The sequence below is a fragment of the Chiloscyllium plagiosum genome, chromosome 1 (genome assembly GCF_004010195.1).
Source record: "Chiloscyllium plagiosum isolate BGI_BamShark_2017 chromosome 1, ASM401019v2, whole genome shotgun sequence".
NCBI classification, from domain to species: domain Eukaryota; kingdom Metazoa; phylum Chordata; class Chondrichthyes; order Orectolobiformes; family Hemiscylliidae; genus Chiloscyllium; species Chiloscyllium plagiosum.
In genome coordinates this window covers 123,620,621-123,633,113 of record NC_057710.1, presented here as the reverse complement: position 1 = coordinate 123,633,113, position 12,493 = coordinate 123,620,621, and the positions used below count along the sequence as shown (strand labels likewise).

Below are 12,493 nucleotides of genomic sequence, written 5' to 3'. Positions count from 1 at the left end.
CCTCTTGACCTGCAATCTTCTTCCCGACCTCTCTGCCCCCACCCCCTCTCCCGCCTATCACCCTCATCGTCACCCTCACCTTCTTCCACCTATCATATTTCCAGCGCCCCTCCCCTGAATTCCCTCCCCCTTACATTTTATCTCAGCCCGCCTGGCACACCAGTCTCATTCCTGAAGAAGGGCTTATGCCCGAAACTTCGATTCTCCTGCTCCTCGGATGCTGCCTGGCCTGCTGTGTTTCTCCAGCACATTTTTCAACTCTGGTCTCTAGCATCTGCAGTCCTCACTTTCTTCTCAGATAGGAAAACCTCAATAATGCTGGGATGGACCCCATAAGAACAAGAGTGAGTGAGATCTGTGTCCCACAAAGTTTCGATAGGGCTGTGTATAGAATTTCGCATCAGTGAGATAGTTGTGGAAAAAAGTTGGGGGAAGGATCTGGTGAAAATAACATATGTCTGAAGGTTAGGAATAAGCGTAGGTACAAAAGAGCACAAAAGGACTGTTAAAATCAAGCAAATGAAACAAATACTGAAGATAAATTAACTAACTGCACAATAACTTACAGCATGCAAATAAATGGCTAAAACTGAGACAATAAATCTATAGCAAGGGACCAGATGTTGAAGGAAAAATGAATCAGAATTGTCAACTAAACATTGATGATAATCATCAGAAAGGCCAGAGAATGAGGATGGGATAGCTATATTAAATATATGTAACATAACGGCAAAATACTAATGGAAGATTAGAAACAGAATACTAACTGAAATGAATATGGAGAAACTTCTAGAATTTGAAAATATGTATTTTTTAAAAAAGAAAGTCAAGCTTGATCAGTCTTATTATTTGATTTTCCAGAAACAGCAGATAAACGAAACACTATAAATTCATTTAAAATTTTATCGGCCTTCTTAAAATACTGCACACCACATTCAAGTCTAAGGTTATAATGCATGGAATCAGGGAACAAATAGGCTGGAATAAATAGCAGGCTGGACAAAAGATTGATTATGGGATTAAAAGTAGTTACTCAGGCTTACAAAAGTTAGAAGTGGTGTTCACAATTATCAGATGCTCAACCATTGCTTAATGAATTAATAAGAAACTTCTTTATCTAGACAGTGGTTAGGATGTGAATCTCACTTCCATAAAGCAGTGGTTCAGCTATGACTGGAATGCTGTGCCTGGTTTTTGGCAGCTGCACCTCAAAAAGCATGAAAAGGCCTTACAGAGGGTGCAGAAAACATTTACTGGAATGGTTCCAGGATTGAATGACTTAAGTTATGTGATACATTGTTAAAATTGTTGTGTTCTTCTCAGTAAGCTCACGATGAGTTTTGATGTAAGGGTTCAAAATCATGTAGTTTAGACAGAGTATAGCGAAACTGTTCCCATTCATAGAAGGTTCTAGAAACAGAGAACACACATTTAAGGCATTTAGGAAAAAAGACCAAAGAAAAAACAAGGAAAAAAACTTATGGAGTAAAATGGTTAGAATCTAGAATAGATTGTTTTAAAATGTGATGGAGGCAAATTCAGCTGTGGCTTTAAAGGCAATGGAGAGATTAGACGGGGAGAACGATTAAATAGAATTCTCTTACAATCAACCAATTACCTCCTTCTATGATGTTACCATTTTATTATGGAGAGTAGTTGAGGTGATTAGCAAATACAGTATATATTTTAGGAAAAGCTAAATAAAATCAGGGAAGAAGAACATAAAAGCGTACAAGAAAGTAAAAGTAATCAACTGTATTATGCCAAGTTACAAATACCTCAGCAAGGAGCCTAGCAATCACTTCCCTAGCTTCCCACAGAGGTCTCAGATACACCTGATCAAGCACTGGGGATTTATCTACTTCTATGCATTTTAAGACATCCAGCACCACCTCCTCTGTAATTTGGACATGTTTCAAGATGTCACCATCTATTTCCCCACATTCTACATCTTCCATGTCCTTCTCTAAAGTAATCACTGATGCAAAATACTCATTTAGTATCTCCCATGGCTCCACAGATAGACTACCTTGCTGATCTTTGAAGGGTCCTATTGTGTTCCTAGTTATCCTTTTGTCCTTAAATGCATCTATAAAATTCCTTTGGATTCTCCTTAACCTTATTTGCTCAAGCTATCTCATGTCGCCTTTTTGTCCTCCTGATTTCCCCCTTAAGTAATCTCCGACTGCCTTGATACTCTTCTAAGGATTCACTTGTTCACTGCTGTCTATACCCGATACATATTTCCTTCTTTTTCTTAACCAAAACCTCAAATTTCTCTAGTCATCCAGCATCCCCTACACCTACCAGCCTTGCCTATCACCTTAATAGCAGCATATGGTCTCTGGACAGTTGCTATCTTATTTTAAAAAGCTTCCCTGGAGCATCAGAGACTGAGGGGTGACCTCATAGAGATTTATAAAATCATGATGGGCATGGGTAGAGTCAATAGACAAGGCCTTTTCCCTGGGTTGGGGGAGTCGAGAACTAGAGGGCATAGGTTTAGGATGAGAGTGGAAAGATTTTAAAAAGACATTCCACACTGTAGGGAATCTAATCTAATCTAAAAAGGAGCAACTTTTTCATGCAAATGCTGGTGCGTGCATGGAAAGAGCTACTAGTGGAAATGGTGGTGGCTCGTATAATTACAACATTAAAAGGCATTTGGATGGGTATATGAATAAGAAAGGTTTAGAGATATATTAGACAAGTGGTGGCAAATGAGACTAGGTTAATTTAGGGTATCTGGTTGGCATGGACAAATTGGACCGAAGGGTCTGTTTCTGTGTTGTACATCTCTATGACTCTAAGTTAAATTACAAGAATAAAGCAAGGTGACAAAAGTTCAAAGGGTGTTTTATTTCAAACAAAAAGAATGATCAACATGTACAAAAAGATTTGAGCTTGAGTAGAAGAGATAAAAGCCTTGGAAACATTTAAGAATCAGGATTATGTTGAAATCAGGATCAGGCTAAGACTATTTTTATTCAAAAAAGAAGTCTTCATGCAAGACTATTAGCTATCTTGTACATTTACTTCATGCAAAGTGCATTATGTCACATGTTAAGCCATTCTGTTTGCTTTCAATTCTGTCATTCATTTTGTTTTACTTACCTCCCATCTTTGTGTTACAGACTTCTCTCCAACCAAAGTACTAAGCAAACCAGATCTGGGGACAGATAATAAACAATGCTTTAGCTTGCATTTAGAGTAAAATATATAAAAAATACTAACCAAAATATATCTCAAAGAGATGGTTGGCTTAAATTTCAAGTTTCTTACTTCCTGCATGGAAAGCTTCAGCGATTTAAGTAGCAGTTGTTACAATACCTTTTCACAGAACATAATATCAGAAAGAATGCATACTTTGTTCTACCATTGGTAACATGAATATACGTAATTCATTTAAACAGTGAATCTAGTTTTGTGATACAATGTTCTTATATATGGAGTACAATTGCTGGCTTCTTCCAGGGTGGCAGTGAGTGATAATGAATCTAAGGATGTGAAAATGATGCAAGAAATCCTTGTTAAGCAGTGGCAGTACACTGTTTTTGTATGGTTTATGCAGACTCCATGATAACAGAATGGCCTGGAAAAAGGCATAAGATACTAATCATAGAACAGTGCTTTAAATCATGAATGATTGGGAAAATACTAGGTTATTTGGCTGTTAAGACTGCTGCGACAATTTGTTATGAATTTTAATTACATTTAGTTTCTCTTTGGATGATAAGATGCAGGGTTGGTTCTTTGGGTCCAAAGAAGAAATATGGATCCTCCCCTACATTATCTGGTCCAAACTACCTAGTTGCGCATTGCTTTTTATTCTGCTGTCTCTCATATTCTAGCCAATGCATACTTCCCATTTGGTTTACAATAGGGAGGAAGGGACACACTGACAGAGCATCAGCAAATGAAGCCGAGAAATTAAAATTTTCTGAGCTTTCTACTGCAGAACAAGTTCATCATCCATTCTGACCTTTAGAGTGTGCTTCCCACTGAGGAGGTAAAATCAGACCTTATTGATTCACCAGATAGCACAATAATTTTTCTTTTACATAATCAATCATTATTTACTTCCCTCAATCTCTTTTTTAATTTTGGCAGTTCTGTTGGATGTTTCCTTAATCTGTGATTTAGATTTTTTTTTCCAACCTTGTAATATTACTTGAGGGATACATTTCTGATTTTGTGCTCCAAGCTCTTACGTCAGTAATACCAACACAGCAGTTCAGTGAGCTGTTAACAGGAATAGGATTATTAAAGTAGTAAGATAGGATCTTAGACCAGAATCTGGCTATTCAGAGCTGACTAAGGAGCAGAAAACATTGGCGCCAAACAGTAAGGAGAAAGTTAGGACTGCAGATGCTGGAGATCAGAGCTGAAAATGTGTTGCTGGAAAAGCGCAGCAGGTCAGGAAGGGCTTATGCCCGAAACGTCGATTCTCCTGTTCCTTGGATGCTGCCTGACCTGCTGCGCTTTTCCAGCAACACATTTTCAGCGCCAAACAGTAAGGGCACAGAATCAGGAAATCAGAGAAATTAGAGGTGCATGTAGCAATGGTATTACATTAATTATGTGACATCAAATGCCTGTAAATTGGTACATCTGTTGACCAACACCGTGGAGGTCAAATTCTTGGAATTTCTGCAAGCTGGTGTTCTAGTGCAGTATGCTAATTAGCTAAGTAGCAAGCAGGGTATCTTGGATAAAGTATTATGCAATAAGGAGAAGCTAATTGATAACACTGTTGTAAAAGAACCTTCAATGAAGAGTGACCATAATATGGAAGAAATTTAAATTTAAGATTTAAAACAAAGCAGTTCAATCAAACCGAGGATATTAAATATAAACAAAGGATAACTTGGATTGAAATAATACATTAAAAAGATATTAATGTAAAGAAACAATATCTGGTATCTAAAGAATTAATACATGGTTTACAACAAATGTACATTCCTTTAAAACATGGAGACACAACACGAAAAGCGAGTCAATCGTGGTTAACAAAGGAACTTGAATGCTGTATTAAAGAAGGAAGCTTATATTGTTGTGAGAACAAGAAGCAAGCCTGAAAATTGGAAGCATTTTATAATTCATCAAAGACAGACCAAGAAACTGATAGAGAGGTAGGTATAAGGAAGGAATTAACAAGGACAAATATATTCCCATTACAGAGAGAGAAATATAATGTGAAATATGGAAATGGGAGCGAAGCTAAATAAATAATTTTTATCTGTCTTCATGGAAGAAGACACAAGAAATATTCAGAGATATAGAGGTCCAAGTGACCAGATAGAATGAGGAACTGAAAGGAATTAATGAGAGTTTAAAAAAAAGTATTGAAGAAATTAATGGGACTAAAATTTGACAAATCGTGGGACATGATGGCATACCCCCCAATGTTTTAAAGTGGTAGTCATAGAGTTGGTAGATGCATTACTGATCATCTTTTAAAAGTCTATAGATTCTGGAACATTACCTGTAGATTGGAAAGTTGCAAACATACTTCCACCATTTAAGAAGGTGGAGGGGAAAAGAGAGAGAAAACATGGAACAACAGACCTGTGAGCTTGACATCAGTAGTCAGGAAAATACAAAAATACATTATAAAAGGACATGATAACTGAATTTGTAGAAAATAATGGTTGTATTGAGCAAATTCAAACAGGATTTATTAAAGGGAAATTGTGTTTGATAGACCTGTTGACATTTTCTAAACATGATTTTAGCAAAGCAGATAAGGAGAAGCCAGTGGATGCAATGCATTTGGATTTTCAGATGATTTTTGAGAAATTCCCAAAGAGAAGATTGTTTAGCAAAATTAGGATATTGACAGAAGTAATATACTGACATGGATTGAGGGTTAGCAAACGATTTAAATGAGGGAGTGGACTAATTGGTCTATTCTCAGTTTGGCATGTTGTGATAAGTTGGACGCCACACTGGAATCACTTAGACCATAAGACATAGGAGTGGAAGTAAGGCCATTCGGCCCATCGAGTCCACTCCGCCATTCAATCATGGCTGATGCGCATTTCAGCTCCACTTACCAGCGTTCTCCCCGTAGCCCTTAATTCCTCGAGACAACAAGAATCTATCAATCTCGGCCTTGAAGACATTTAGCGTCCCGGCTTCCACTGCACTCCGTGGCAATGAAGTCCACAGGCCCACCACTCTCTGGGTGGCAATGAAGTCCACAGGCCCACCACTCTCTGGCTGAAGAAATGTCTCCGCATTTCTGTTCTGTCCTGAAATGACCCCCTCTAATTCTAAGGCTGTGTCCACGGGTCCTAGTCTCCTCGTTTAACGGACCCGAACTGCTCAAAATCTCTATGGATTATGATGTAGGAACCAAATGTCAGATTTGTCAGTTTTCTGAGGTCACAGAACTAGGTTATACTGTGAGGATGACACCTTTGACTCTAATCTCCAGCATCTGCGGACCTCACTTTTGCCTATAATGTGAGAAAAGTCTTTAAGGAGTCTCGGACAGACCAAGTGGCCAGGAATATGGTAGGATTTAACACTGATAAATGAGAAATTAGCTAGTTTGGTAGGAGGATAGAGCTGCTGAATATTTCTTAAGATGGAGAGAGACTAGCATGTGATGTCCAAAAGGACTTGGATATCATTGTTCATCAGATACCAAATGCTAAAAAAAATCAGATGCCATAAGCAATTAGGACAGCAAATGATGTACTAGGAGATGCAAAGTAAAAATATCTAGCTTCAATGTTATAAAGACTTGATGAGATTGTATCTGGAGTACTGTGCACACATTTGGTTCCTGTGGCTCAGGAAGTATATACTATTTGTACAGGGAAGCTAGCAGAGGCTCACAAGGCTAACTCCTGAGATGGTAGAACTGCTTTATGAAAAGAAATTAAGGAGACTGAGCCAGTATTCTCCAGAGTTGAGAAGAATGAGAGGTTTTGAAATTTACAGATTTTCTTTAAGGGCTGAAATTGAGGAAGGATGTTCCTTCTGGCTGGTGGATCTGGCTAGGGGCTTTGAACCAGGTGACACAGTCTCAAAGGGGAAAGCCATTCAAAACTGAGATGAGGAGGAATTTCTTCTCTCTCTCTCTCTCTCACACAGAGTGGTGAATCATTGGGATCCTCTATTCCAGAGGGGCTGTGAAAGCTCAGACATCAATTATATTCAAGACGGTAGCACAGTGGTTAGCACTGCTGCCTCACAGCGTCAGAGACCCGGGTTCAATTCCCGCCTCAGGCGACTGACTGTGTGAGTTTGCACATTCTCCCTTGTCTGCGTGGCTTTCCTCCGGTTTCCTCCCACAGTCCAAAAATCTGCAGGTTAGGTGAACTGGCCATGCTAAATTGCCCGCAGTGTTAGGTGAAGGGCTAAATGTATGGGAATGGGTCTGGGTGGGTTGCGCTTCGGTGGGTCGGTGTGGACTTGTTGGGTCGATGGGCCTGTTTCCACACTAAGTAATCTAATCTAATCTATTAGATTTCTAGATACTAAGGATCTGATCTATTTTGGGCCCACTGTTGGTTGCCATTTTTACAAATGACCTGGATGAGGGCATAGAAGGATGGTTTGTAAATTTGCAGATGACACTAAAGTCGGTAGAGTTATAGAAAGTGACAAAGGTTGTTGTAGCTTACAGAGAGACATAGATTAGCTGCAGAGCTGGTCCGAGAGGTAGCAAATGGAATTTAAAGTGGAAAAGTGTGATGTGATTCATTGTGGAAGGAGTAACAGGAATGCAGAGTACTGGGCTAATGGTAAGATTCTTGGTAGTGTAGATGACCAGAGATCTCGGTGTCCAGGTAAATAGATCCTTGAAAGGTGCCACCCAGGTTGATAGGGTTGTTAAGATGGCATACGGTGTGTTCGCTTTTATTGGTGGAGGGATTGAACTTCAGAGCCATGAGATCATGGTGCAGCTGTATAAAACTCTGGTGCAGCCACATTTGGAGTGCAGATCTGGTCACTGCATTATAGGAAGGACGTGGAAGCTTTGGAAAGGGTTCAGAGAAGATTTACTAGAATGTTGCCTGGAATGGAGGGAAGGTCTTACAAGAAAGGTTGAGGGACTTGAGGCTGTTTTCATTAGAGAGAAGTTTGAGAGGGAACGTAATTGAGACATAAGATAATCAGAGGGTCAGATAGGTTGGACAGTGAGAGTCTTTTCCTCGGATGGCGAAGGCTAGCATGAGGGGACATAGCTTTAAAATGTGGGGAAATAGATGTAGGACAGATGTCAGAGGTAGTTTCTTTCCTCAGAGTAGTAGTGGCGTGGAATGCACTGCCTGCAACAGTAGTAGACTCACCAAGTTTAAGGGCATTTAAATTGTCATTGGATAGGCATATGGACATGAGTAGAATGGCATAGGTTAGATGGGCTTCAGATTGGTTCCACAGGTCAGTGTAACATTGAGGGCCGAAGAGCCTGTACTGCACTGTACTGTTCTATGTTCTAAGGACATCAGGGGTATGGGAATATTACGAACATATGGTGTTGAGGCAGATTATCTGCCATGATGTACAATGGTGGAAAGGTGTAGGGGGGTGAATGGCCTATGCCTACTCCTACGTTTCGAATTGAACTTTAGGCGTTGGTTGGAACACTGGTCAGGGAAAATAAAAAAAGAGGATGTCACTGAGAGTTAGGCAGGTAAGGGGATCCAGACAGCCTCAGCTTTTACAGCTGTCCAACAATTTTGATGTGCTTTCAGCTTGTTTGGATAATGCGGAGGGATGCAGAGTGGACAAGCTCATTAAGTATGGCACCCGTGGTTCAAAAAGCCATTCAACTTGCAGGGAATAATATAGTGAGGGGATCTTGGACAAAGTTTTCTACAGCAAAAAGCATGAGTCCAGAGGACTATGTAGCTGCCTAATGCTATAGTCAGGACATCTGCTCAGGGCTGGAGAGGAACTTACAGTGGAATGGGAGGATCTGGTCATTATGATCCCTGCAGATATCATGACATGAGCAATACAAGGAAAGAGGTACTGCATAGTATGAAGAGCTAGGAGAGCTGGGTACTGAATCATGCTGAAGCTGGTACAGGTCATTCTGCTATAATTCATGTTTCATTAACACAAATTTGCTATAATGCGGTTGACAAACTGGGAACACTGTTCCTAAAACTTTAACTTTTAAAACACACACTGGCCGTAACATGATTACATCACCACTGCTTTAAGACCTATTTCTAAAGCAGGATTTTTCTATAATATGGGATCGCACAAGAATGCAACCATATTATGGAAGAACTAGCTGTATTCTAGTAAGCCACATAACTAGGGAAGTAGAGGGGTTTTAAAACTAAATAGTCGAGGCAAGGGATCAAATTTGAGAACAGGTAATCAAAGAGCAGAGACAAAAAATGAGAGAAAGTTATTAGCATGGGAATAATAAACAGACCATGACAGGAAGGAACAGAGAGTAAGAATCTTAGGGTAAACCAACAGCTAAGGCTAGAGGTTACCAAAAAAAAGGACAAAACTAAAGGCTATGTATCTGTCGGTATGTAACATTCAATAAAAAAACAGATGAACTGGTATCATAAATACAATTGAATCAGTTATGATCTGGTAGCCATTACAGGTACATAACTGTAGGATGACATAGGTTTGGACTTTAAGATTAGGAAGGACAGGAAGCTGGGAAATGGTGAAAGGCTGTCTCTGCTAATGTAAAATGATATTAGCACAATAGGAAGGTATGAACTAAGTTCAAGAAAGCGGGATTTGGATTGAGATGATAAATGATAAGGCAAGAAGGCATTTGTGGGGATGATGTATAAGGCCCCTAAAAGAAACCTACATGGTAGGACAGAGTACAAAAAGAAGAAATATTGGGAGCTTGTCAGAAATTTTAATCTACATATAGACTGAAAAAAAAAATAGACGGGTAAAGATAGCCTAGATGAGGATTTCGCAGAATGATTTCAGAAAAGCTTCTGAGAAAAGCATGCTTGGAGCCAACCAGAGAACAGATGTAGTACTGTGCAATGAAATAGGATTGATCTTTTGGTGAAGGTGAGCCTAGTTAGCAGTAATCACAAAATGATTGAATTTTACATTCAGTTTAAGAAAAATTGGGTTTAAAACTAGAAATTAAAATTCAAATTAAGAGGACATGAAAGCAGAGTTAATAAAAGGGAATAAGCAAACAAAAGTTAAAGGATAGGTCAAAAGATGTAATGATAGAAATTTAAGGGCATGTTTCAAAACATATAGAATGGATACATTGCAAAAATAATTTAAAAAAAACTCCAAGGAATGGACCCAACAGCTACAAAAGCTGTTGTATCAAATAGAGAGATAGCATATAACTGAGCCTAGACAGGTGGCAGATTTGAAGACTGGATAGAATATTAAAAAAAATTCAAGGTTAATGAGGGGGAGAAAAGTAGAGTCTGAAAGAAAACTATTTAGAAATACAAAAAACAGATAGCAAGAGTTTTAATAAGTATTGAAAAAGAAAAAAAATATTGGTCCAATAGAAAGTGAGTCTGATGAATTAATAATGGAAAATAAGGAGAGGGCTGATGAATTGGTGCTTTGCATTCATCCTCATAAGAGAACATAAGAGTAATGTCGAGCTGTAAGTATCTGTAATTCATGAAATGGAAGGGAGGAATAAATTTTAGAAAATTACAATCATCATGGAAGGGATACTGAACAAATGTTTTGAAATTAAAATTCACATAACACCAGGTTATAGTCCAACAGGTTTATTTGGAAGCACTAGCTTTTGGAGCACTGCTCCTTCATCAGGTGGTTCCAGACGAATTGGACCAAAGGGTTTATTTCCGTGCTGTACCTCTCTATGACTTTATGACTCTATGACAACCACCATACTTTATTGGCAGAGTAGGCATAAGCAGGTCATTTTTGGCTAGCAAGATATAATAAGTGGTGCGTCACAGGGATCAGTGTTGGGGCCTCAGCTTTTGACAATTTATATAAATGAATAGATGTCATAGACGAATGAACTGAAGGTATGGTTGCTAAATTACTTAGTGACATCAACAATAAGTAAAAAAGTAAGTTTTAAAGAGGACAGGATGAGACTACACATAGATATAGATAGGTTAAGTGAGTGGGCAAAAAATCATAGAATCCCGACAGTATGGAAGCAGGCCATTTGGCCCAACGAGTCCATACCGCCCTCCAAAGAGTATCCCACCCAGACCCATTACACTACCCTATTACTCTTATATTTCCCATGACTCACGCACCTAACCTGAACACTATGGACAATTTAGCATGGCCAATTCATCTAACCTGCACATCTTTGGACTGTGGGAGGAAACTGGAGAACCCAGAAGAAACCCACGCAGGCACGGAGAGAACACGCAAACTCCACACAGACAGTCACCAGAGATGGAATTGAACCCGGGTCCCTGGCGCTGTGAATTAACCTGAATTGGCCATGCTAACTTGCCCGTAGGTGTTAGGTGAAGGGGTAAATGTACGGGAATGGGTCTGGGTGGGTTGCTCTTCGGAGGTTCGGTGTGGACTTATTGGGCCAAAGGGCTTGTTTCTACACTGTAACTAATCTAAAAAAAAATTATCATGAGATGCAGAGAGATCTGGGTGCCTTATTCATTAAATCTCAAATCTCGTTGGGCCAAATGGCCTGGTTCCATACTGTCGGGATTCTATGATTTTTTTGCCCACTCACTTAACCTATCTATATCTATGTGTAGTCTCATCCTGTCCTCTTTAAACTTACTTTTTTACTTATTGTTGATGTAGGAACAGCAAATAATTAGTAAAGCTGATGAAATGTTACCATTTATTTTGAGCGAATTTTTAAAAGAAAACTCATTCACCAGTTTTGGGTATCAGTGATTAGTCCAGATTTGTTTCCCATCCCTAATTTCTCACAGTGCAAAACATGATTCACATTTAGACCAGACCAGGTAAGGATAGTAGATTTCCTTTCCTAAATGACATTAGTGAACCAGCTGAGTCTTTACAGTAATTGACTTAACATTAGATTTGTAATTCCAGATTTTTATTGAATTCAAATACTGCCAGCTGCCATGGTGGGATTCAAACCTGGTTCCCACAATGTTACTCAGGTATCGAGATCAATAGTCTAGTGACAATACCACTAGGTTGTCACCTTCTAATGAGATGGAATATAAAAAGTAGGGAGATCATTTTCAGTTGTACAAGCATTGGTGAGACCATATTTGGATTTCTGCGCACGGCATTGATCCCATTACTTATGGAAATACATAGAAGTATTTCAGAGAAGGTTCACTAGATGAATATTCTGGATTAGTGGTGCTGGAAGAGCACAGCAGTTCAGGCAGCATCCAAGGAGCTTCGAAATCGACGTTTCGGGCAAAAGCCCTTCATCAGGAATAAAGGCAGTGAGCCTGTAGCATGGAGAGATAAGCTAGAGGAGGGTGGGGGTGGGGAGAAAGTAGCATAGAGTACAATGGGTGAGTGGGGGAGGGGATGAAGGTGATAGGTCAGGGAGGAGAGGGTG

General features: G+C 39.4%; 1 protein-coding gene across 5 annotated transcripts in view; it reads right to left on the bottom strand.

Moving 5' to 3' along the window:
- Positions 1-12,493, bottom strand: part of wdfy3 (WD repeat and FYVE domain containing 3) — a 402,022-nt gene that overhangs the window by 43,450 nt on the left and 346,079 nt on the right. For all 5 annotated transcript variants that reach the window (XM_043696098.1, XM_043696088.1, XM_043696116.1 and 2 more), the window contains one exon: positions 3,115-3,169. In XM_043696098.1, the coding sequence (XP_043552033.1) occupies positions 3,115-3,169 (55 nt within the window). The remainder of the gene's footprint in view (positions 1-3,114; positions 3,170-12,493) is intronic.